General features: G+C 67.8%; 7 protein-coding genes across 7 annotated transcripts; 5 read left to right on the top strand and 2 right to left on the bottom strand.

Moving 5' to 3' along the window:
* The first annotated feature begins 80 nt into the window (after positions 1-80).
* Positions 81-2,379, top strand: RHOBADRAFT_23351 (uncharacterized protein). The gene is made up of 12 exons (XM_018412597.1): positions 81-110; positions 174-338; positions 401-438; positions 506-672; positions 749-851; positions 908-1,081; positions 1,155-1,270; positions 1,337-1,497; positions 1,565-1,650; positions 1,716-1,974; positions 2,055-2,200; positions 2,279-2,379. Exons 1-12 carry the CDS (start codon positions 101-103, stop codon positions 2,303-2,305), a joined length of 1,452 nt encoding a protein of 483 aa, XP_018274390.1. The 5' UTR covers positions 81-100; the 3' UTR covers positions 2,306-2,379.
* Positions 2,380-6,466: 4,087 nt separating this feature from the next.
* On the top strand, positions 6,467-6,851 carry RHOBADRAFT_3156 (uncharacterized protein; the record flags this gene model as incomplete). The annotated part of the gene is made up of 2 exons (XM_018412977.1): positions 6,467-6,589; positions 6,663-6,851. Coding segments are annotated over 2 exons (312 nt in total), but the record flags the coding sequence as incomplete, so codon positions are not given.
* Positions 6,852-8,369: 1,518 nt separating this feature from the next.
* RHOBADRAFT_50816 (uncharacterized protein) lies at positions 8,370-9,915 on the bottom strand (the record flags this gene model as incomplete). Its single annotated transcript, XM_018415511.1, has 7 exons — positions 8,370-8,498; positions 8,579-8,815; positions 8,898-9,143; positions 9,219-9,452; positions 9,536-9,576; positions 9,660-9,763; positions 9,875-9,915. 7 exons carry the CDS (start codon positions 9,913-9,915, stop codon positions 8,433-8,435), a joined length of 969 nt encoding a protein of 322 aa, XP_018274388.1. The 3' UTR covers positions 8,370-8,432.
* Positions 9,916-11,295: 1,380 nt separating this feature from the next.
* RHOBADRAFT_33013 (uncharacterized protein) lies at positions 11,296-14,169 on the top strand (the record flags this gene model as incomplete). The annotated part of the gene is made up of 11 exons (XM_018413072.1): positions 11,296-11,569; positions 11,638-11,664; positions 11,728-11,849; positions 11,928-12,495; positions 12,583-12,678; positions 12,754-12,903; positions 12,979-13,191; positions 13,268-13,505; positions 13,578-13,691; positions 13,768-13,921; positions 14,005-14,169. 11 exons carry the CDS (start codon positions 11,296-11,298, stop codon positions 14,167-14,169), a joined length of 2,121 nt encoding a protein of 706 aa, XP_018274387.1.
* Positions 14,170-15,117: 948 nt separating this feature from the next.
* Positions 15,118-18,419, top strand: RHOBADRAFT_50814 (uncharacterized protein). Its single transcript, XM_018415510.1, has 9 exons — positions 15,118-16,045; positions 16,112-16,329; positions 16,390-16,790; positions 16,870-16,928; positions 16,995-17,087; positions 17,163-17,264; positions 17,339-17,410; positions 17,483-17,623; positions 17,688-18,419. The coding sequence occupies exons 1-9, from the start codon at positions 15,143-15,145 to the stop codon at positions 18,045-18,047; spliced, it is 2,349 nt and encodes a 782-aa protein (XP_018274386.1). The 5' UTR covers positions 15,118-15,142; the 3' UTR covers positions 18,048-18,419.
* A 183-nt stretch (positions 18,420-18,602) lies between these two features.
* Positions 18,603-21,954, top strand: RHOBADRAFT_33008 (uncharacterized protein; the record flags this gene model as incomplete). Its single annotated transcript, XM_018413071.1, has 10 exons — positions 18,603-19,290; positions 19,389-19,662; positions 19,801-19,931; positions 19,997-20,037; positions 20,178-20,490; positions 20,565-20,674; positions 20,757-20,937; positions 21,123-21,385; positions 21,455-21,530; positions 21,597-21,954. 8 exons carry the CDS (start codon positions 18,603-18,605, stop codon positions 21,167-21,169), a joined length of 1,785 nt encoding a protein of 594 aa, XP_018274385.1. The 3' UTR covers positions 21,170-21,385; positions 21,455-21,530; positions 21,597-21,954.
* RHOBADRAFT_50812 (uncharacterized protein) lies at positions 21,085-22,978 on the bottom strand (the record flags this gene model as incomplete). The annotated part of the gene is made up of 5 exons (XM_018415509.1): positions 21,085-21,385; positions 21,455-21,530; positions 21,597-22,470; positions 22,539-22,668; positions 22,746-22,978. Coding segments are annotated over 5 exons (1,441 nt in total), but the record flags the coding sequence as incomplete, so codon positions are not given.
* Positions 22,979-23,317: the final 339 nt, after the last annotated feature.

The following is a 23,317-nucleotide window of genomic DNA, read 5'->3' as shown; positions in this document are numbered from 1 at the left end:
GACGAGGTGATAGGGCTCGAGGCGGTGGTTGAAATGAGGAGGAGGGAGATGAGGATTCGGGTTCGGCTCTCACCTACCTCGGCACCTCGCTCTGACCAGCATGGCCTCAGGTGCGGCCTGCTGCCTCACTCTAGCCCTCGCGCCCTAGCTCACCCCCCAAGTCCCGCCCGCAGACGCAGTCCAGTCGCTCGCCTCGAGGCTCGGAGCCGTCGACACCAACGACCAGGGCACCCCAGAGCCTCAAGCCTCGACTTCGGCACAGCCAGAGCCTCAACAGCCACCTCAAGATGACCAGCAGCCACAAGCAGACGAGCCTCCATCGGAGGATGCGCCGCAAGGTGCGCCCACCTCTCTCCCCTCTCCTGCACCGCCCACTCAATGACGCTCCCGCCCCGCACAGCATCCGCGCTCCTCGAGAACCTGTCCAACGAGGTCCAGGTGCGTCCGCCACCTCGCCGCATCGTCTCGCGCACGTCGCAGCTCACCCTCGCCCCGCTCGCCGCAGGTCACGCTCGCCGACCAGCAAGCCGACCCCAACTCGCCCCTGTTCTCGGCCAAGTCGTTCGAGGACCTCAACCTGCATCCCAACCTCCTCAAGGGCGTCTACAAGATGGGCTTCCACAAGCCTTCCAAGATCCAGGAGAAGGCCCTCCCGCTCCTCTTGCAGAACCCGTGCGCTCCCTCTCTCTCTTTCTCTCTCGGCTCGGTGTGCTCCCTCGCCGTCTGGATCTGACTCACACACACACAGCGCGCGGAACATGATCGGCCAGTCGCAGTCGGGCACGGGTAAGACGGCGGCGTTCGCGCTCACCATGCTCTCGCGGGTCGACTTTGACCTCAAGGCGCCCCAGGTACGCTCACTCTCGCCGCCTCTCATCATTCCGCACTGACTCTCGTCCCTCGGCAGGCCATCTGCATCGCCCCCTCGCGCGAGCTCGCGATCCAGATCCTCCAAGTCGTGCAAAAGATGGGCCAGTACACGCCCGTCGAGTGCTTCTTCGCCGGCAAGGACTCGGTCCAGAAGGGCATGCCCAAGCTCACGCAGCAGATCGTCGTCGGCACGCCTGGAACGATGATCGACGTGCGTCTTCTGTTTCCCTCGCGTCGGTGGCCGGAAGGAGGGGAACGAGGCTAACCAGGCTCTTCGCCCGCAGATGGTGACCAAGGCGCGCGTTCTCGACCTGCGAGAGGTCAAGGTGTTCGTCCTCGACGAGGCCGACAACATGCTCGAGTCGGGCTCGATGGGCGACCAGAGCATCTCGCTCAAGAAGTGCGCGCCTCGTTCCTCGACCCTCTCCTCCTCGAGCGGGACTGACCACCCTTGTCGGACCCGCAGCCTCATCACCAAGATGGCCAAGAACCCGCAGATTGTCCTCTTCTCGGCAACGTTTGCCGACGTCGTCCGCACGTTCGCCGTGCGCTTTGCGCCGCAAGCGAACGAGATCCGGCTCAAGCAGGAGGAGCTCTCGCTCGACGCCATCAAGCAGTTCTTCATGGGTGCGTCCCTCGTCCCTCGTCTTCTCGTCACGGCGTCGTCGTCCGTTCTGACACCTCGCCCGCACAGATTGCGACAACGAGGAGCACAAGTACGAGGTCCTCGTCGAGCTGTACAACCTCCTCACGATCGGCCAGTCGATCATCTTTGTCAAGGTGCGCCCGCCTCCCTCTCCTCCGAGGCAGACCGATCCTGACCCTGTACTCTGTCGCGCCCGCAGCGCCGCGACACGGCCGACGAGATCGCGCGACGGATGACGGCCGAGGGCCACCAGGTCACGTCGCTGCACGGCAAGCTCGAGACGACCGAGCGCGACGCCATCATGGAGTCGTTCCGCGACGGCAAGACCAAGGTGTTGATCACGACCAACGTCATCGCTCGCGGCATCGACATCTCGCAGGTCAACATGGTCGTCAACTACGACCTGCCGCTCGACGCTCAAGGGCGACCCGACCCCGAGACGTACCTGCACCGCATCGGTGCGTCCTCTCTCTCTCTCTCTCTCTCTCTCTCTCTTGCTCGTCGAGGCGCCCTCACTGACGACGGGTTGCACGCGCAGGGCGAACGGGCCGGTTTGGACGGCAGGGCGTCTCGATCAACTTCGTGCACGACCGGCGCTCGTTCGAGCACATGGAGGCGATCCGCAAGGCGCTCGGCAAGCCCATCGTGCGCGTCGACACGGCAGACTTTGAGCAGATGGAGGCGGTGCGTCCCTTCTCTCGCTCTCGGGCCTCGCCCTTCCCTTTGTCCCTCCCTGCTCACCCTCGCCTCCCTCGCGCGCAGACTCTGAAGGCGGCGCTCAAGGGATGAGCTTGTGGTCGTCTGCAGCGAGTAGAGAGGTCTCCAGGTGCAATTATCGCCCAGCACGTGGCAGCGTCGACCTCTTTTGAACGAGGAAGGAGCGGTGCAGAGGCGATCGAGGCGAGAGAGGCCGGTGCAAGGTGGTGGGCGTGCTCTTGCTTTGCTGCAGCTGTACGAGCGGCAGTCGCAGTGCTCGACGAGAGACTCGAGCGCGGTGCCCTTGTCGACGGCGACGCTCTCGAGCCCTCCGGACCCGCTCGCTCCCTCTCGAGCTCCCCCGCGTCCGCCTCGGCGCCCTCTTGCCCCTCGACCACCAACCACCTCCAGCAGGCGAGAGTGCAGCCCACCCGCCTCTCGCACTGCCAGCCCTCGGTGGCCATGCAGCCGGCCGCCCTTGCCCCTCGCCCTCGTCACCCTCCCCCACCCGCTCCCGCCTCGTCGCTCAATCCGCACCGCCTCTCGACCCAGAGCACCCAGAGCACGGCCAGCGCCGGCAGCAGCAGCTCCACCAACGGCCGCCTCTCGCCCGCCTCGACCCGCCTGCGCATCAACGTGCCGCCCAACGAGCGCTTCCTCCCGCCCCGCTCGTCGGCGGCGGACAAGGGCAAGGCGCGAGCCACGGCGGGCGACGAGTCGGGCGACGGCCGCAGCTCGCCGAGGAGCAGCAGCGAGTACGGCCTTGCTGGTGGCGGCGGCCGCGCGATCGAGCCGACTCGCTCATCCACCTCTCCCGCCGACCGCGAGCGAGACGAGGAGGAGGCCCCGCCTCGCACGCCCGTCACCCTCCCGCGATCGCCTCGACACGCCGCCGTCATGCAGAGCGACGAGGACGGCGAGGGCGGGCAGGACGACTTTCACGACGCGCCCGACGACTGGCTCGTCGGCGGCGGAGCGCTCGACGACCACGGCGTCGGCCTGGGCCTGGGCATCGCCGGCGCGTCTACGCCGTCGACCTGGCATGCCGAGCCGACGGTCCCGCCGCCGCACGAGCAGCGCGCCTCGAGCGTCGCGCTCAAGGCACGAGCGCACGCCTCGTCCGGGAGCGACGAGGCGGATCCGCCGCAGCGTCGCGGCAGCCTCCCGTTCCCTTCCCGCGCGTTCGCGCCCGTTCCTCCCGACGTGCCGTCGTACGACACGGCCATGTCGGCCGACCTTCCCTCTCGGCCGCCGGTCCAGTCGCACGCCTCGCGCTCGACTGCCGGCTCGAACGACTCGTCCGTCTCGTCGACGGTGAGCGTGCCCAGGACGCCGCCCGTCGACCTCGTGCTCCCCAACCGCACACTCGGCCCGTACGAGTCGGTCGCAAATGGGCCGATGGCGTCGCTCGCCGCAGGACATGGACCGGCGCAACCGAGGGCTCAAGTGCGTCCCACTTCCTCCTCATCAGCCGTTGCATCCACGTCCTGACCTACTCTTCCCCGCCACAGCCTTCGCCAGGAGGCGGCGCTCGGTCCTTCTTCTCGAACCTCCTCCACCGCTCGCCACGCCAGCACCCGTCGCCTCGTCTTGGCTCGCCGAGCACATCCTCCGACAGCTCGCCCAACCCGGGCTTCCCTCGCTCGCCCTCGGCCCCGCACGGCTGGCAGCATCCTTCTGTCGCGTCCCTCCAGTCCAACGACGCCATCCACTCGCGCTCGACGAGCATGCCCCTCCTGTCGAACGGCGACCCGGTCCCTCGCGACTCGAGCGACCTGTACCGCCCTACGTCGCACGGACAGGGCGCGTCGACGGCGCAGCCGGTGCGCAGGACGCCTCGATCGATCGCGGCGGCCACGTTCGCGGGCTTGACCCGGTCGTCGTCGCTCCGAGGACCGGCGGGCTCGCCTCGCTCGGGCGGCGGCGGCGGCGGCGGCATGGCGGCGGCGCCTCCCTCTGCTGCGGCGTCGCCCGTCCCGACCTTCGACTTTGCGACGCCGCCGCTCGCGTCGACCGCGACCGCGGCGCCGACGGCGCCGGAGCCGGACCCGCCGTCGCTCGCCTCGATTGGGCTCAGCGTCGTGCCCCTCACGCAGCCGCTCGCGCTCTCGCGCAGCGGCCAGCCCCTGTGCGGCGCCGTCCTCGACGGTCGGTACCTCCTCATCGGCACCACGATCGGCCTCGACTTCCTGCCGCTGCCGCTCCCCGGCAGCTTGCCGATGCAGCACCTCGGCGGCGGCAAGAAGCGCAAGGACACGCGCAAGCCCATCTCGCTCATCAAGCGCACCCGGTTCAAGGAGCTCGCCGTCCTGAGCGAGAGGAGCAACATCCTGCTCGCCATCGCCGGCCGCAACGACCACATCCGCGGTCCGTCCGCCTTTCACAGTCTTCCGGTTCGCCCGCCGAGCCAACACTGACATCTCTTCTCGTCCCACAGTCTACGCGCTCGACGGTATCCGCGCCATGATCGAGAAGAAGATGCAGGAGGTCGACGCGCGAGATGGGTATCCGCTCGTCGTCGCCAAGTCGGTCAAGCTCGGCGGCGGCGTCAAGGGCAAGGAGCGCGCCCGTACGACGAGCGACAAGCTCTCACCGCCTCCTTCAGCACCACCGCATGCCTCGGCGCAGCCGACGCGTGCCGGCTACGAGTTCCCGCCGACCTCGACGACGTCCGCCGCGACCGGGACGACCGCCGTCGCCGCCTCTGCCGAACTGAGCGCGCCCCGCCCTCGCGAGCAAGTCGCGCCTGCGGCAACTGCTCGTCGCCGTCCCACGTCGTGGCACCAAGCCGCCAACCCGACGTCGTCGGTCCGCATCTCGCGCCAGCTGTCGTCGGGCTCGATCGTCCGCGCCGTCCCGACCAACCCGCCGGCGCCACGCCCGTCGGACTCGGCCCAGTCGTCGGCTCCAAGACCGACGAGCACGCCGACGCTGCGCAGCCAGAAGTCGCGCGAGTTCATCGCCGGGCGCAGGGGCTCGACCGCCTCGATCCCGCGGCGGCGCAGCCGGGCCGACCTCGACACGCCGGGCGAGAGCCGTCGCACGAGCGCCTACTCGAGCGTCTCGAGGAGGAACAGCGCGTGGCTGTCGGGCGAGGGCGTCGGCGGCGGCGCCGGCGGGACCACCACGAGCTCGCGCAGGGCTTCTGTCCCGGCCGTCCCTCGCCTGCCCGGCGCGGCCCTGTCGCTCGACGACCACCGCGGCGACGTGCCGTCCAGCCTCGCCGCCTTCCCGTCCATCGCCAAGCGCATGCAGCCTCGGCCGCCCGTCAAGGCCCAGCAGGCGCCGCACGAGCGCTCGCCGACGTCCGACCTCGCCGACTTCCTGCGCGACAGCGGGCCCGAGATGCTCTCGCCCGAGATGGACAACGTCCTCGCATCGGTCCGCGAGCGGCGGCGCTCGTCGGTCGCCGAGAACGTCCTCAACACGGCGCCCGGCGCGCAGCTCTTCCCGGCCGGGAGCACCTCGTCTCGGTCCGCGTTCAGCCAGTCGCAGACGGCGGCGCAGCTCGCCGGTCTCGCCCTGTACACGATGAGCGACAAGGACGACGTCGTCGAGATGCTCTGCGACGCGCAGCTTGAAGGTCGGGGCCCGAGCGCCATCGACGATACGCTCGTCCCGCCGCCGGTGCCGCCCAAGCACGAGGCGCGCGGCGCGACGACGCCTCGCCTCGAGGCCGGCCAACCGTCGCCCTCGATGGAGCTCGCAGCCCTCCTGCGCGACACAGAGCCGGACGAGCCGGACGAGCGGCGCGGCGGCGAGGGCGCGGCGGCGGCGGCAACTGCGGCGAGGGAGGCGGCGCTCGAGCGCCTCGAGGCGCGCACGGCCGACGACATCGTGTCCTCGCCTGACGCGTCGAGCGTCGGCGGCTCGCCGGCCTCGAGGGCGACCAAGCGGTGGACGATGAGCGCCCTCGGGTCGAAGCTGCTCAGCCGCCCTGCTCCCGCCGCCGAGGACGCCTCGCGCAAGGACGCCGAGTCGTTGACGTCGCCAGGCCGGCGTGCCTCGGTCGACTGGTCCAGCACGGCCGGGCAGTGGGAGATGGTGCCCGACGCGCAGTCGCTGCCGGCCCCTGCCCCTCCTGCGCTCGCCGCCGCACCCGCTCTCGCCCTCCCGACGCCGCCGGCATCCCGCCCGACGACGAGCGACCGCAAGCGTCGTCCGACGGCGTCGCTCCACCGCGACAGCGCCCCGAGCATCGCCCCGTCGAGCCAGGCGCCGCCCGACGCCCACCCGGCGAGCAGCTCGTCGCCGCTCGAGTACGTCAAGCTCGCGCGCACCAAAGGCGCGAGAATGCTGCGAGCCGTCGAGACCAAGAAGCGCACCTACCTTGCCGTGCTCTCGGGCGACGAGGCCGAGCGCATCGAGCTCTTCACGGTGCGTCGCCTGTTCTCCCCTACTAGCCTCTCCTTCAGAGACCATCATCACTGACTCCTCGCATCGGACACAGGGCTCTCGCAGCATCTCTCTCTCGCTCAACCGCACGTTCGTCCTCCCCGAGACGCCTCGGTCCATCGAGTTCCAGCTCCAGGGCGACGACCTCGTGGACATCTACCTCGTCTACGCCGAGTCGATCTTCGCCCTCGAGCCGTCGACGGTGCGTGTGCGCGAGGTCGGCGTCGGGCGAGGCGAGCGCCGGGCTCGTCGAGAGCGCGATCGTCAGCTGCGCACGCTCGCGACGGCGCCGAGCGAAGCGCTCGCAGCCGAGGGCGTCGAGGCGGCCCCGTCGGCCGACCTCGAGTCGGTCCTGCATCCCGCCGACCACGCCCGCCAAGAGCAGGCGCGGCCCGACACGCCCGTGACGGCCGCCGAGGTCGATGACGTGGCCGTCCCTCTCGACCCGGCTCGTCGGTCCAGGTCTCCTTCCCCAACGCCCTCGCCTCGGCCCGACGTCGCCCCACCTGCAACACCGCCTCCGGGCTACGACCTGCCGCCACGACCTCGCACCCAGTCGTCCGTCTCGAGCCCGGCGCACGAGCCGCCGTTCGAAGGCACCCGGCCCTCCTCGACCGCACCTCCCTCTCGCGGCAAGCTCCCCTACAGCACCTTCCAGCAGCTCCCCTTCGTTCCTCCTGTCCCATCGAGTACCCTGTCGTCGGCCTGGACCATCCCGCCGACCTACTCGGACGTCGTCGGCGACTCGCCGCCGCAGCCCTCGGGCAGCGAGGACGACGACCTGCTCGGCCCCGCCATCATGGTCACGAGCGTCACCGGCGTCGACGGCGCAGTGAGCTCGCAGGCGAGCGCCGCGCCACCACCGCCGCCGCACGGCGGGCACGACATCCCGCTCTTGTCGCCCGTCTCGCTCCTCGGCGGCGCCGCGATCCGCCACAACGGTCCTCCTGGTCTCTTCTTCGTGTCCAAGGGTCACTCGATCAGCGGCATCGTGACAGCCGACGGCAAGAGCAGTGCGTCCCCTCTCCCTTGCCGAGCGTGCCGCGGACCGACCTGACCTTGCCCTCTCGTCGCAGTCATCAAGCGCCCGCTCATCTGGTCGACCGACCAAGGCCCCATCTCGCCCGACGCCGAGTGCCTGCAGCGGCTCGAGGTGCTCGTCGTCGGTGGGACCCGCACCGTCGTCGTCAAGCTCTCGCCGACCGACGTCAAGGCCATCTCGGTCGACGGCGGCGTGTCGCCCTTCTCGACGGCGGTCCCAGTCACTCGCCCGAACGCGCGAGGGCAGGTCAACTTTCTCGCGACGCACCGCATGGGCCAGCAGCTCCTCTTTGCGCAGACGGTGGGTCCGTCGACGACCATCCTGTGCCTCGCGCCGTCGCGAGCGTGATCTTCCTCGCAGCTTGATACCCCCTCCCTTTCTCTCTCGCTCTCTCGCATACACACCGTTTACCCCTGTCTACCTTGCGCATACCTTCGTCGGCTCTTGCAATCTGCATCTCTCGTTTCCCTCTCTCGTACCGCGTCGGCCTCGAGCTGAGCGACTGTCGCGAGTGCGCACGAGCCGACGATCCGCAAGCGGCGCGCAAGTGTATCTGGCGACGTCGACGAGCTCGCTGCGCACCGTCGCCGGTCCATGCGCGGCGCGCAAAGGTGGCGGCCCTCTTCTCCTTTGAGCCGCTCTCTCTCTCCTCTTCTGGATCCTCTCGCCGCTTTCTTTCTCTCTCGCGCTCTCGCTCTCTCGCGTACAGACTTCTCGGGTCGTGATCATGACGGGCTGATACTGCAAGATTCGTTTTGTTCGCGAGCGCGCGGAACGAGCCGCTCAGGCCTTCTTGGCCTTCTTTGCCGGCGGCGCCTTCGACTTGGCCGCCGTCGCCTTGCCGCCCTTCTGCAGAGGAGAGAAGAACGATCGCTGTGAGTAGGCGCTCGCGCGATAACGAGGAGAGAGCGAGAGAAAGGAGAGCGCACCCGTCCGCCCGCACGCTGCTTCTTCTTGCTCTCCGGCTCGTCCTCCTCGTCCTCCTCGACAGCGTCCTCGTCATCGTCGTCGACGTCGTCGGCCTCGAACTCCTCGTCGTCGTCGTCCTCGGCGAGCGTCTTCTTGGCCGCAGCGCCGCGAGTCGGCTGGCGGCGACTCGGCTCGGGGGCCGAGCGCTTCTTGGACGAGTCGTCGGCGCTCTTCTTGTTGCCGGCGTTGGCGTTGGTCTGCGAGACGAGGAAAGCGCGAGGGTGAGCGTGCGCCCATCCCGCAGAGGGAGAAAAAGAAGAGGGAGAGCGTGCGGCGCACCTTGGCCGCGCCCTTCTTGCCGCCTTCCGACTGCTTCTGCTTGGCCGTCTTCTCCTCGCCCTTGTCCTCCTGCTCCTGCTCCTCCTCCTCGGCAGGCTCGCTCATCTCGGCGTCCTCCTCCTCCTCGTCGTCGTCCTGCTTCTTGGCGGTGCCGGCCTTCTTCTGCGTCGCCTTGCCGCCCTTCTTGCCGCCCTCGGACTGCTTCTGCTTGGCGGACTTGTCGTCGTCCTTCTCGTCGTCGTTGGCCTGCTGAACATGGGGCGCGAGTCAGCTCTGCTGTTCTGAGGAAAGAGGGAGAGGAAGAGGACCGAGCGGACGGACCTTGGTCTCCTCCTCCTTGTCGTCCTCCTCATCGGCCTTCTCCTCGCTCTGCTTCTGGCTCTCCTTCTTGCGCTCCTCGCTCTTGGCCTTGCCCTCGGCGCCGCCCGTCTTCTCGTCGGCCTCCTTGTTCGTCTTTGCGTCGCCGCCGGCCGCCTCCTTGGCGTACGACGTCTTGTCGCCGGTCACCCCCTCGTCGACCTCGTTCAGCTCGTGCGCGAGCTTGATCGCCTTGTTCTGCAGGGCGAGACGAAGGCGAGCGCAGGTCAGCTTGGGCGCTGTGGAGGACGATCGGGCGAGTGCAAGGGTCGGTGACGCACGCCGGAGCTGGCCTTGAGCTCGACGGCCGGGTCCTCGGCCGCTGCAGGGAGGACGAGGTGGCGTCAGTACTCGCTGCGAGAGCCGGTGCAGGCCGATCGAGGCAGGGGAGGGCGAGGGACGCACTGCCATTGCGAGAAACCTCCTTGCCGCCCTTGGTCTGGATCGTGTCGTGCTCGGGGACGACGGCCTCGACGGTGCCGGTCGGCTGCCCGCCGCCGTAGTTCCAGCTGTGTGGGTGCGCGAGGTTGTCAGCAGCTGCCGTCGATGCGAGATCGGGCCGTGAGAGGTGGGGTTTCGGAAGGTGGGGAGGAGGAGGAGGACGAGGAACGGCGACGGACCTGACCTTGTCGCCCTTCTCGAGGTCGTTGGCGCTCGTCATGATGATGTGTGTAGGTGTAGAGGGAGCAGGTAGCAGAGCGCGAGAGAGCGAGTGAGCAGGAGGCGAAAGAGGGGCAGCTCGCCGTAGAGCGTCCGCCTTGCGCACAGTCGATCTGGGAAGGTCGAACTTCAGCTTGACGCACTTCGAGTTTCGTCGCGCCGTTCATCGTTTCGAGGCCCGCCCCGGGTTCGGCCACCTCGTACGTCGTCGACGGTGCTCTGGTGACGGAACCGCTTGCGGGCCCGCAGGGCAAAGGCGACCTTCGCATCTTTGCGCAGGGGCCTCGCAGTTCGACAACACGCTCTCTCGCACGCTCTCTCGTCGTCGTCGTCGACAGCGACACACGGTTCGAGTGCTCGCGAAAGGACCGAGAGGAGAGCGCTCAGGCCTCTCACTCTCGTCGCGGACGACCACTTCTCACGTCGCGCGCTCCGACAGATCTCTCTCTTGCTCTCGAACAGTCGCACGGCCACACAGGGAGAATGAGAGGAAAGGCATTGCACGCGAGCAAGTGTCTCGTCAAGATAAACTAAGTGCGCGAGGTGGAACCCGGCTCGAGGAGAGCCAGCTCGCCCACCACTCTGAAGACGATGCTCGTCCGCCCGGGATCCCCTCTGCGCTGCATCGGCAGCCGACGACATCAACCTCCTGCCACCCTCGAGCCGAGGGGCAAGAGAGCGACAGTTGAGGAGCACGTGCGGCGCCAACAACCTCCTGCCGCTCGCCTTGCGACGAGCGACAGTTGAGGGGCAAAGGGGCGAAAGGGGGACGAAAGGGTGAATCTTCCGCAGCTGTAACGCTGTCCGTCCTGCTTGGTTCCTCATTGTGCCACGAGGGCGACGAGGTGACGACCATCTGACTGGCTACGGTGGGAGGAGGGGAGGGGGGACGGGGGAAGGGGGTCGGTGCGGAAACGTGCCGAGCGAGCAGGCGGAAGCTGAGGCGCAGCAGGATATGGTCGGGCGGGCGGTCGAGCTGAGCGGGGCAATGCGAGTCAGGTCGCGGGTCGGGAGGAGGACGAGGACGATGAGAGGAGAGGCGAGGTGCGCACCTTGTGACCGCCACCGGGAGCTGCACCGAGCATGTCAAAGCTCGTGCAGCACACGCTCGCGGTGCCCTCGCCGTCCGACCCTCGGGCGAGCTGCCGCCTCAAGGTGCGAACAATTTGCAGGACGGCGAGAAGCGCGACGAGAGGCGGGGCGAGTCGGTGACTGGGCGCAGGGTGCGCGCAAGTCCAGCTGCGAGGTGCTGGAGCAAGCTCGACATGCCTCGAGGGTTGCGAGGCGACGAAAGTGAAGAGAAGGAGCGCAAGAGGCGAGAGCAGCCGCCAGGTCAAGGTAGCCTCGGCTCGTCGCCTCGACACGGCCCAGTCGAGCCAGCATGCTGCGCCGAGCTGCTCTCCGAGCTGCACTGTACAGCATCCCGCCCCGCACCGGCTCCACCAGCTGCCGCGTCCTCCGCCACTCCTCGGCTTCCTCCCCGTCTTCATCTCTCCCGACTTTCCGACGCGCCCTTGCCACTGCAGCTCCCGATGTCCAGCCCTACGACACCCTCATCATCGGTGCAGGCCACGCCGGCTGCGAGGCGGCAGCAGCGAGCGCACGCAGCGGCGCCAGGACCGCCTTGATCACCCAGTCGCTCGACACGGTCGGCGGTGAGCTCTCTCCCTCCTCCTCTTCTGCGACCGACCGAGCACCGACTGACTCGCATACTTGCGCGCAGAGATGAGCTGCAACCCGAGCTTCGGCGGTGCGTCCCCTCCCGTCTCTCTCGTCCGCTCTCCTCGAGGTTGACCTTCCTCGGGCCATGCAGGCATCGGCAAGGGCACGCTCGTGCGCGAGGTCGACGCGCTCGACGGCCTGTGCGGCAAGATCTGCGACAAGGCGGGCATCCAGTTCCACGTCCTCAACAAGAGCAAAGGGCCGGCCGTTCATGTGCGTCGCCCTCTCCTCTCTTCCTCGCACACCCCTCTGGCGGCGCAGCCTACTAACACTCGCTCTCACACGATGCAGGGTTACCGCGCGCAAATGGACCGCAAGATCTACAAGCGCGAGATGCAGGCCGTCCTGAGCAACTACCCGAACCTCGACATCCGCAAGGCCGCCGTCCAGGACATTGTCCTCTCGCCGCCCGTCGACGGCGACCTGCTCAACTCGGGCCGAAAGGTCCTCGGCCTGCGCCTCGACACGGGCGAGGTCGTCCCGTGCAAGTCGGTCGTCATCTGCACCGGCACCTTCCTCGGCGGCGAGCTGCACATCGGCCAGGACATCATTCCGTTCAAGGGTCGCATCAACGAGCAGTCGGCGCACGCCCTGTCCGACTCGCTGCGCGAGGCCGGCTTCGAGCTCGGCCGCCTCAAGACGGGCACGCCGCCGCGGCTCGCCAAGTCGAGCATCAACTATGGCGGCCTCGGCGAGCAGAAGGGCGACCTGCCCGCCAAGCCGTTCTCGTTCCTGACCGACCGCGTCGCCAACGAGGCCAACCAGGTGTCGTGCTTCCAGACGGCGACCAACGAGGCGTCGCACAAGATCGTGCGCGACAACATCCACAAGTCGGTTCACGTGCGCGAGACGATCAAGGGTGAGCACCGTCTCCTTCTCTCTTGCGCACCGCCCCGTGTCTCTCGAGCAGAAAGGTGGACGGCACTGACTCTGTCTCTCCCTGCAGGTCCTCGCTACTGCCCGTCGATCGAGTCCAAGGTGCTGCGCTTCGGCGACAAGCTCGGCCACACCGTCTGGCTCGAGCCCGAGGGCTACGACTCGGGTGCGTCCCCTTCTCTCACTCGGCACCCTGCTGCGCCGCACGAGCAGCCACCTGACGACGACGACGCCCGCGCAGACCTCGTCTACCCGAACGGGATCTCGATCACGCTCCCGGCCGAGAACCAGCTCGAGCTGCTGCGCACGATCTCTGGACTCGAGAACGTCGACATGGTCCAGCCGGGCTATGGGGTCGAGTACGACCACATCGACCCTCGCGAGCTCAAGCGTGCGTCCCCCTCCCTCTCGTCCCCTCCTCACGGGCTCGCCGACGATGACTGACTCGACGTGTCTGCCTACACAGACACTCTCGAGACGAAGCGCATCTCGGGCTTGTTCCTCGCCGGGCAGATCAACGGCACGACCGGGTACGAGGAGGCGGCGGCGCAGGGTGTCCTCGCCGGCATCAACGCCGGATGCGCCGCGCAGGGCAACGAGCAGCTCGTCCTCAGCCGTGCAGACGGCTTCATCGGCGTCCTCGTCGACGACCTCGTCACCAAGGGCGTTAACGAGCCTTGTGCGTCTCGGCTCGCCTCTTCCTCTCCTCGTTCGCCTCGGCGAGCATTCCTGACCCTTCGATGTCGCGCCCGCAGACCGCATGTTCACCTCTCGGTCCGAGTACCGCGTCTCGCTGCGCGCCGACAACGCCGACTTGCGCCTGACGGCCAAAGGGCGGGACGTGGGTGTCGTCGGCTCGGCTCGATGGGCCGCGTTCGAGTCGACCCGGCGCGATATCGAGGACGGGATCGAGCTCATGGAGAAGATGGAGATGCCGCCAGACTGGTGGGTGCGCAAGGGCTTCGAGGTGAGGAGGGACGGGCAGAAGAGGAGGTGCGTCGGCGCGGTTCTCTCTCTTCCCTCCGCCCGATCGCTTTCTCGAGACTGACACTCCCTCTTTCGCAGCGCGTTCGACCTCCTGCACTACAAAGACGTCGACATCGACCGCCTCGTCGCGCACGTTCCAGGGCTCGACGCGCTCTTGCCTCGCACGCTCGAGCGCATCGGCATCGCCGGCAAGTGCGTCGCCGCTCGTCCTCCTCCCTCAGGTTCTGCCTCGCCGCGTTTCTGACCATTCTTCCTCGTGTACCCGCAGGTACAAGCAGCACATCTTGCGCCAGACGCACGACATCGCGCTCTTCCTGCGCGACGAGAACCTCGTCATCGACTCGAGCGTCGACTACGACGCGATGCCGGGCATGAGCCACGAGGTGCGACAGCGGCTCAAGGACGCAAGGCCGACAACCCTTGTGCGTCCCACTCGCTCTTTTTGGTCGTGGATCCAGCGCCGTCGCGGCGTACGTGGCTTACCTTGCTCGAGCCATGCACACAGGGCCAGGCCAAGCGCCTCGAGGGCGTCACGCCCGCCTCGCTCGCGTGCCTCATGAAGTACGTGCGCAATGGTGCTGCACGGCGCGCCGAGATCGACGCTGCCGCGCTCGCCTCGTCGTCGGCGGCAACGGCGACCGACAGCACCTCGGCGCGGCTCGCGCTCTAGACGGCGAGGAGGGAGACTCAGACGGACTGGACGAGACGGCCTGTTGTGACCTTACGCATCTCTTCTGCAATCGCATCCCTTTCACGACTCGATTGTCGCCGCTGAGCCGCGCGTCGGTGTCGAGGCGAGTCGAGGTGCGAGCGGGTGTCGGCATGCAGCTCTCGCTCGTCGAGCGTTGTGTGCGCCAGTCTGAGAGTGAACCAGAGCTCGCATACCAAGCTACGCCGTACCGCTGCAGCACGAAGAGGGCCAGGCGGGTTGCCTCCGCGAGACTCGGTTCGTCGGCACCGCGAGCCACCCTCGTCCGCTCCTCCTCCTCCGACCTCGCTCCCAGAGACCGAGTGCACTCGCCGCCAGTGCCAGCCTCGCTCTCTCCGCCCTCTCACCCGACACCTCGCGCCCAGGCCGTCCACCTCGAGTCGACGCACCTCGCTTCGTCGTCCCTCACCCACCGGCTCGATTCCGAGCCTTCCCTCTCGTCCAGAGCCTCGTGCGTCCTCATTCTCGCACTCTACCGCCTCCAGAGATCCCACACAGTGCCTGTACCGAGACTGACCCTTCGCCCTTGCCTCCCTCCCGCGCAACCTTGATCGTCGTCGTGCCACCCGCAGCTCGTCGCGCTCACGCCGCTCAACTCGAGCCGCTCGCCGACTCGCCCTGCAGCAACCTGCACCAGCGTCTGATCAAGGTGCGCCCCCTTCCCCTGCCCTGCGTGCTACGCCGAGAGCCCACGAGCCTGACTTGGCGATTGAGAGCTTCCCCAGACCGACTCGTCGCGTCCGCCTCGCCTCGTCCTCCGCCTGGACGCCTAGCGCCGACCACGCCAAGCTCTACAGCACTCGACAGCTCGACTCGAGCCGCGCCAGACCGACCCCAACCCGGACCACGCGCACCTCTCGTCCATTCACACGTCCCCCGTCCCTCAACCCTTCCACTCGCTCCTCCCGCGCCGCACCCAGCCCACCAGCTCGCCATGCAGGGCGACGACACCACCCTCTACGCCACCTTCCCGCCTCCCTCGTTCGCCGCCGCCGCCGGCGCAGCTGCCCCGCCTCCACCGAGCGCTGCCGCCGGGAGCTCCGTCGCGCCTGCCGATCTTGGCACGCCCGCCAACGGCACGGCCGACTTCGAGGCCATCAAGCGCTCGTTCGAGGGCGCAGGTCGCGCGCCCGCCGGCGCCGACGGCGCCCCCTCGAGCAACGGCGCCGCGCCCGCACTCGGCGGACCGGGCGCGCCTGGAGGCGGTGCAGGAGGCCCCGCCGGCGTGCACCCGGCTGCGCCCTACCAGGACGTCTACGCCGCCGCGGGCATGACGCCCAACGGCATGTACGGCCCGCCGTTCGGCGCCCACCCGCCGCCCCCCTTCGTCCCGGGCCAGCAGCAGCAGGCGTCGACGAGCAACGGCGCCGCCCCGCCGATGCCGCCGCCCAACGCGGGCGCCTTCTCGAACGCGACGTCGCCGTACCTCGGGCACGCCGTGCCGCACATGAACGGCGTCGGCCTCAACGGTGGGCCTGTCCCCCTCCCGTTCGGCTCGCCGCTTCCTCCCTCGGCGGGCCTGAGCATGGCCGGCGGGCCCGGCCCGCTCTCGCACCCGCACGCTCAGCCTTACGCCGGCTCGGCGTTCGACCCGACGCCGGCGTCGCCCAACCCGTACGGCGGCCCGCCTGCACCCGGCGGCGCGCCGTTCGGCTCGCCTTCGCCTGGCGCGTTCGGCGGGCTCGGCATGGGCAGCCCGTACCTCGGCATGGGCATGAGCCCTATGCTCGGCGGCATGGGGAGCCCACAGATGGGCGGCGCAGGGTTCTCGCCCATGGCGTACCCGATCGGCGGCTCGCAGGCCATGAACGGCATGAGCGCGACCCAGACGCCCTCGGTCCGTCCTCTCCTTCCTCTGCTCTGCTCGTGGCCCGTACACTGACTCGGTCAACGTCGTGCGCAGACTCGTACGGTCTACGTCGGCAACCTCCCGTCGGACGCCTCGGTCGACGAGCTCCTGTCGCAGGTCCGCTTCGGCCCGATCGAGAGCATCCGCATCCTGCCCGAGAAGAGCTGCGCCTTCATCTCGTTCCTCGACCCGAACACGGCGGCGGCCTTCCACTCGGACGCCCTCATGCGCAAGGTCCGCCTCCACGACCACGACCTCAAGATCGGCTGGGGGTCCGTCCGCTCTCCCTCCTTCCTCCTTCCTCGGCTACTGACTCTCGAGCCTCCTTGCAGCAAACCGAGTGCCGTCTCGGCCAACGTCCTCGCCGCCGTCCAGCAGTCGGGCGCGACCCGCAACGTCTACCTCGGCAACCTCGACGAGGAGGTGACGGAGCAGACCCTGCGCGACGACCTGTCGCGGTTCGGCCCGATCGACCAGGTCAAGATCGTGCGCGACAAGAACATCGGCTTCGTCCACTTCCTGTCGATCGCGACCGCCATCAAGGTCGTCCAAAACCTGCCGCAGGAGCCCGGCTGGGTCGGTCGCCGGGTCGCGTACGGCAAGGACCGCACGGCGTACGTCCCCAAGAACCAGCACCAGCAGCAGCAGCACAACATGGCGGCGGCGGCAATGGGCAGCATGGCGGCGACGTACGGCGGCTTCGGCGGGCTCGGTTTCGGAAGCCCCAACATGGGTCCGTCTCTCTCTCTCCTCGCCCCACCTTCGAGTCTCGTCCTCCTTCGGCGCCTCACTGACGTCGAACACGCACACAGGCTACGCTCAGACCGTCGACCCGAACGCGCAGCCGGGCAACCGCACCATCTACCTCGGCGTGCGTCGGCCTCTCCTCGACCCACCCTCTCCCTCGTCCACCGTTTGACGCTCGGCCCGTCCGCAGAACATCCACCCCGAGGTCACGGCCGAGGAGATCTGCAACATCATCCGCGGCGGCATCCTGCAGCAGATCCGCTACATCCCCGACAAGCACATCGTCCGTCCTCCGTTCCTCCCTCCCTCCCTCTCAGCATGACGTCTCGCTAAGTCTGCCGCCTCTTTGCCCTCGCAGTGCTTCGTCACGTTCGTCGACCCGCACTGCGCTCTCGCCTTCTACCAGACGGCGTCGTTCCAGGGCATCGCGTTGCACAACCGGCGGCTCAAGGTCGGCTGGGTGCGTCCAGCTCTCTCTCGCGCTCGAGCCCCTCGTTCCTCGTCGTATCTGACTCATGCTCTCGTGTACCACAGGGCAAGCAGTCGGGTCCGACATCGCCCGGCATCGCCATGGTCGTCCAGGCCGGCGGCTCTCGCAACGTCTACGTGCGTCCCCTCCCTCACCTCGCCCGAGTGCCACCGAGCAAGAAGACTGACTCGGCCAACGCCCACACGCAGGTCGGCAACATCGAGGACTTTGAGACGTACGACGAGGACAAGCTGCGCAAGGACTTTGGCGAGTACGGCGAGATCGAGCTCGTCAACTTCCTCAAGGAGAAGCAGTGCTGCTTCATCAACTTTACAAACATCACCAACGCCGTCCGTCGCTCGTGTCCTCTGTCCTCATCCCGAGCGCGACTGACATGCGTCGTCCCCGTCGCAGATCAAGGCGATCGAGGGCATCAAGCAGCACCCGGACTACGCCAAGCTCAAGATCTCGTACGGCAAGGACCGCTGCGGCGGCGCGCCCCGCCAGTTCCGGGGCTTCGACCTGCGCAACCAGCAGCGCGGCCACCAGCAGGGCCAGCAGCAGCAGGGCCAGGACGGCTCGGTCAACGGCGGCGGGTTCCCGCGCTCGCCGTTCACGGACCCGCTCTCGTTCCCGACGACGCCGCTCCAGGCCGACCAGCTGCATCTCGCCGAGGGAGGCGAGCCGTCGTCGCCGCACCTGCCCGAGATCGGCGCGCTCGTCCTCGACGAGGAGGCGGCCGCCGCCGCGACGGGTCAGTCGCCGCAGGCCTGAACGAGCCGCCGACGCCCTCCCCCTTCTTCGCAACTCTCTCCTTTCGCCCGTGTCCGTCCGCCCGACCAACTAGTCGGCTTTCGCCCCTCGCCTTTCCCCCCCTTTCCTTCGTCTTTCGCCCTCGCGGTCGCCCTTGCCGTCCCTCCCTCGTCCTCGACTCTCGCCCTCACTCGCTCTCTTCGCAAACTCGCCGTCGCTCCGTGGACACTCGACTCTTTCACCTCGCCGTCTCTGCATCCACTCGCCTCTCGCCCGGGCCTTCTATTTCCCCTTCCCTCGTCCCTCTCGCGTCTTGGGTCGGTACAGAGTGCAGCAGGAGCGTCGCTCTGGTAGTGGGTGCGGCGGTGTGCAACTCGTCCCTCTCGTCTCGTCTCGTGCCGAGTACCAGTGCGAGCCCTTGAGAGAGCGAAGCGCGGGTGTCTTTCGAAAGTGCGCGGACTAGGCGAGGCTCCCCCACCTTTGCGTCGGCGAGCCGGCCGGCGAAGCTCGCTCTCCACCCACACCTCCTCGCTCCACCACCCAGACCGCTCCAGCTCTCGAGCATCGCGCACAAGCATGCCTGCCCAGTCGAACAAGCCCACCGAGCGGCTGCACCAAGTGTCGCAGCACCTGCAGCCGTCTCCCCCACCTCGCCCTTCAACTCGTCCTCCCGCCGCCTTTCGCTGGCGTCCTGCCCTCCCCGCCGACCTACCCGTCTGGCACACGCCCCTGAACCCGATCACGTTCCTCCTCAAGGCCGCCCTCATCCGCCCCGACCACCCTGCGCTCGTCCACCCGGGTCGAGCCGGCGGCGGCGTCTCGTGGACTTACTCGGCGTGGGCAGAGCGAGTCGCCCAGCTCGCCTACGCCCTACGTGCACGCGGTCTCGAGGAGGGCGACCGCGTCTTTGTCCTCGGCCCCAACGTCCCGTTCGTCTCCGACGCGCTCCAAGCCGTCCCCGCCGCCAAGATGGTCCTCGTCGTCGTCAACACTCGCCTGTCGGCGCCCGAGATCGAGTTCCTCGTCCAGGACAGCGGCACCAAGCTCATCCTCGTCGACGAATCGCTCGTCCACCTCTTGCCCGAGGACGTCGTCGCCGGCGGCGGCAAGGTGCAGGTCGTGCGGTGCGTCGACACGGGCAAGGCCGACGACCCGTACGAGCAGTTCCTGCGCGAGGGCGCCGCGTACGACCAGAAGCTCGGCGGCAAAGAGTGGGCCGGGCTCGAGTTTCACCGCGACGAGGAGTCGACCATCGCCATCACCTGTACGCCCGCTGGTTCCTTCTCTTCCTCCCTCTAGTTCTTCTTCTTTCGAGATCTTGCTCTCGTGAGGATCTTTCCTGACCCGAGCCTTGTCACGCAGACACGAGCGGCACTACCTCTCGGCCCAAAGGCGTCGAGCTCACCGCCCGAGGCTGCTACCTCGCCGCCATCGCCAACGCCGTCGAGTCGCGCCTCACCGACAATTCTATCTACCTCTGGACATTGCCGAAATTCCACGTCCTGGGCTGGTGCTTCCCCTGGAGCACGACGATGGCGATGTGCACGCAAGTGTGCCTGCGCGCGATGGACTACTCGGTCATCTGGGACGCGTTCCTCAACGACGGCATCACACACTACAACGCCGCGCCGACCGTGTGCGTCTCCTCTCTCTCGCTCTTTTGCCCCTCCCTCGACCCTCGCCCCGGGCGCTTGCCTCGGAGCGGCGACGAGTCTCGTCCCGCTCCGTTTGAGAAGGTCCCCTTCCTGACCATCTTTCCGCTCCCCGTCCGCAGCCAGATCGCCATTGTCGGTCACCCGAAGGCGCGCAAGCTCGATAGGCCCCTGTTGGCCACGATTGCCGGCGCCGCACCGACGGCGACCCTCATCCAGCAGCTCGAGAAGCTCGGCATCACGGTCGTGCACGGTCCGTCTCTCTTTCGTCCTCTCTCGATTCTTCGAGTCGTACCTGACAATCTCTCGAGCATACAGTGTACGGCACGTCAGAGGTGTACGGCCCGATGACGAGAACTGTACGTCAAAGGGACCTTCTCCTTCTTCTTCTCCCTCGCCCGCGCCTCCTGCCCCTTCACTCTCGCTCCTCCCTTCTCCCTTCTCCCTCACATATCTCGCATCACTCGTGGACCGTACCTGACCCTCCTGTCCTCTGCAGTACTACGTCGACCGGGCCTCGCCGCACTACTATCGCGACATGGCCAAGCAGGGCCACGCATTCCTCACCGCCGACGACATCCGGATCGTGCGTCTCACGCCCGAGGGCGAGCCGCCGACGACCGACCTCACCGAGACGGCGCCCGACGGCCAGGAGGTCGGCGAGATCGTTCTTCGCGGGAATCTCGCCATGAAGCGGTATTTCAAGAACGAGGAGGCGACCAAGAAGGCGTTCGCCGGCGGCCACTACCATACTGGCGACCTCGGCATACGTTACCCGGACGGCACGTTCGCCATCGTCGACCGCGCAAAGGGTTCGTCCCCACCCTCCCTATCCTTCCCCGAGCCTGTCCGCCGAGCAAGTTCCTGACCTCGTCGACGCGCGCAGACTTTATCATCTCGGGCGGCGAGAACATCTCGTCGCTGGCGGTCGAGAGCGCGGTCGCTGCGCACGATGACGTGTTCGAGTGCGCCGTCGTCGGCAGGGCGCATGAGAAGGTCCGTCCTCGCGTCCTCCTCCTCGTCGTCGCTCCTCTCGCTCTCGAGCTTTCTCGACTGACTCTCTTGCGCCTTGAAACAGTGGGGCGAGCGACCTCACGCCGTCGTCGTCCTCAAACCCGGCTCAAAGTGGCACGGCAAGCATGCCGAGTTCGAGGCGGACCTCAAGGGCGCCCTGCGCGGCAAGATCAGCGCGTTCGCCATCCCCGAGTGGGTCGAGGTCGTCAAGCCCGAGGAGCTGCCCAAGACGTCGACCGGGAAGAGTGTGTCCTCATCTCTCTCGCTCGGCCCTATCCTCGCCGCCACCCTCACGTCCCTCTCGCTCCCGCCTTTTCTCGCACGCCATCCTCTTCCCTTCCCTTTCTCTCTGCCCCTCTCGCCTTTCGATCGACGCGATGCCACGTTTCGCTCCCCGCGAGTACTGACCTCGAGCACTCGTCGCTCGCAGTCCAGAAGGTCGCTCTGCGCGACCGCGTCAAGAAGCTCTCGCAATGATCTAGCTCTCCTCATTCTGCTTTCGAGATCGACCAACAAGTAGTGCACTGTATCTGTCTATAGCTACTGCAACGACGAGCCGTCTCCCTCATTGTCCGGGCGCCTTCTCGTGCTTGACGAGGTCCGTGCGGCCCTCGAAGACGTCGTGCGCCGGCGCAAGATGGCGCTGCGAGTGCGCGACCTTCTCGACCTTCTCGAGCACGCGCAAGACGTTCTCTGTAGGCGAGAGAGAGAGAACTGGTCAGTGCGCGAGACAAACCAGAGGTGAAGAGAGAGAGGACGCACCGCTCGTGAGGCCCTTGATCTCCTTGTCGCTCCAGCCGCGCTTGATGAGCTCGGCGACGAGGTTCGGGTACTTGCTCTGCGGACGAGAGGAGAGTGTCAGGAAAAGAGAAGGACTCGAAAGGCGACGAGAGAGGCGACGCACCGTGTCCTCGAGCCCCTCGGGAACCGCCTCGATGCCGTCAAAGTCACTCCCGATGCCGACGTGCTCCCTGCCGGCGAGCTTGCCGATGTAGTCGGCGTGGTCGGCCATCGCCTCGACGTCGGCGCGCCGGCCCTTGCCGTCGGGGAACTCGCTGACGAACGACGGCGAGAAGTTGAGCATGACGATGGCGTCGCCCGACGGCACCTCCTTGTCGACCTCGCCCGAGTCGGCGCCCCAGCCTCGCCCTCGCTCGCCGTCCATGGACAAGTTGAACTTTCCTCGACGTGCCGGGTCGATCGAGCCGATGCGCCGCAGGACGGCGTCGGGCACGTTGCGCACCACGTCGTGCACGCCTCGCGCGTTCGAGTGCGAGAAGATGGGCGGCGCCGCCGAGAGCGACAGGACGTCCGAGGCCGTCTTGGGGTGCGTGTGCGACAGGTCGACGGCCATGCCGAGGCGGTTGGCCTCGCGGACGAAAGCCCGGCCGAACGACGACAGGCCGCCCCAGTGAGGCTCGAGCGGCGCGCTCTGCGACCCGCACGAGTCGGCGACGGCGCTGTGGCACGTGTGCGTGAGCGTCACGTAGCGCACGCCGAGGCTGAAGTAGGTGCGCAGGGTCGACAGCGACGCGCCGAGCTGGTGCCCGCCTTCGACGCCGAGCATGCCGCCGATCTTGCCGCGCTTCATGGCGCGCCGCCACGACGACACGGTCGGGGTGAACTCGAGGTCGGCCGAGTACTTGTCGATGATGAGGCGGGCCGTGTCGATCTGCTCGAGCGTGTCGCGAACGCGGTGCGACGGCGCCGTAAAGTTCGAGCCGGCGTCGACCGGGTAGCCGACGTCCTCGGGGCAGGGCACAAAGACCGAGTGGAAGCTGCGGGTGAAGCTCAAGAGGTCAGTCTCGACGAACTGGACCTGAGGAGGGGAGGAGAGCGGACGCACAAGCCGCCGACCCGACCCTGCCTGAGCCTCGGCACGTCGACTTGGCCGCGCGTCTCCTTGTTGAGGTCGAACGCGTCGAGATCGTTGGCGTAGTACCACCGGGCGAGGATAGGGAGGTCGATGTGCCCATCTGTGTGGCAGGGCGAGATCAGCGTGTGCTCTGAGAGGCGACGAAGCCGTTGAGCGAGGACGAGGACGAGGACGGACCGATGACCGGGGCCTGCTCCATGAGGGCGAGTGCGCGAGCATGCGGGTCCTTCGGGAGCGGCTTGATGGCCTGCTTGAGCGACGTGGCCCACTCGCCCAGGCTCGGGGTCGAGCTGATGATGGCGAGACCGATGAGGACGAGGACGGCGACCACGCGGTCGAGGCGCAGCCGGAAGAGGGACTGAGGCGGCGCAAGCTGCTGTGCGGCAGAGTCTAGCTGAAGACCACGCATCTCGAGCCCTGTAGCGAGCGAGACGAGTCGAGTGGAGGAGAGCAGACCCTCGGCCGAGGTGGGGTCAGCACCTCGCGCTTCTCGTGCATGGCGAGGGACTCAGGCAGAGCTTCCTAAGGACTCTCTCGTAGACAGCCGACACAACGACGGGCTAGAGCAAGAGTTGCGAGGCGTTCTGGTACTGCAGAGGGGAGGAGAAGGGGGATCCAAGACTACGACGGCGAGAAGAAGAGGGCGGGACGAGGCGAGAGAGCGGGTAAGGGGTGTACAAGGACGCAGCTGGTGCGTCGGGAGGAGGGAGAGAGATGCAGGCGCGACGAGGCGCAGCTCAGACGGAGAA

The sequence above is a fragment of the Rhodotorula graminis genome, assembly GCF_001329695.1.
Source record: "Rhodotorula graminis WP1 unplaced genomic scaffold RHOBAscaffold_1, whole genome shotgun sequence".
Classification (NCBI taxonomy): Eukaryota; Fungi; Basidiomycota; class Microbotryomycetes; order Sporidiobolales; family Sporidiobolaceae; genus Rhodotorula; species Rhodotorula graminis.
This window is presented reverse-complemented; position numbering and strand designations above follow the sequence as displayed.

Excerpts from the sequence above, each read along its gene's own strand:
- RHOBADRAFT_23351 (XM_018412597.1), top strand. Across the intron at positions 1,651-1,715 it reads AGTCGATCATCTTTGTCAAG|CGCCGCGACACGGCCGACGA; the intron begins GTGCGCCCGCCT and ends TCGCGCCCGCAG. Across the intron at positions 2,201-2,278 it reads ACTTTGAGCAGATGGAGGCG|ACTCTGAAGGCGGCGCTCAA; the intron begins GTGCGTCCCTTC and ends CCTCGCGCGCAG.
- RHOBADRAFT_50814 (XM_018415510.1), top strand. The coding sequence starts at position 15,143 with ATGCAGGGCGACGACACCACCCTCTACGCCACCTTCCCGCCTCCCTCG. Across the intron at positions 16,791-16,869 it reads TTTCGGAAGCCCCAACATGG|GCTACGCTCAGACCGTCGAC; the intron begins GTCCGTCTCTCT and ends ACACGCACACAG. Across the intron at positions 17,088-17,162 it reads ACATCCCCGACAAGCACATC|TGCTTCGTCACGTTCGTCGA; the intron begins GTCCGTCCTCCG and ends TTGCCCTCGCAG.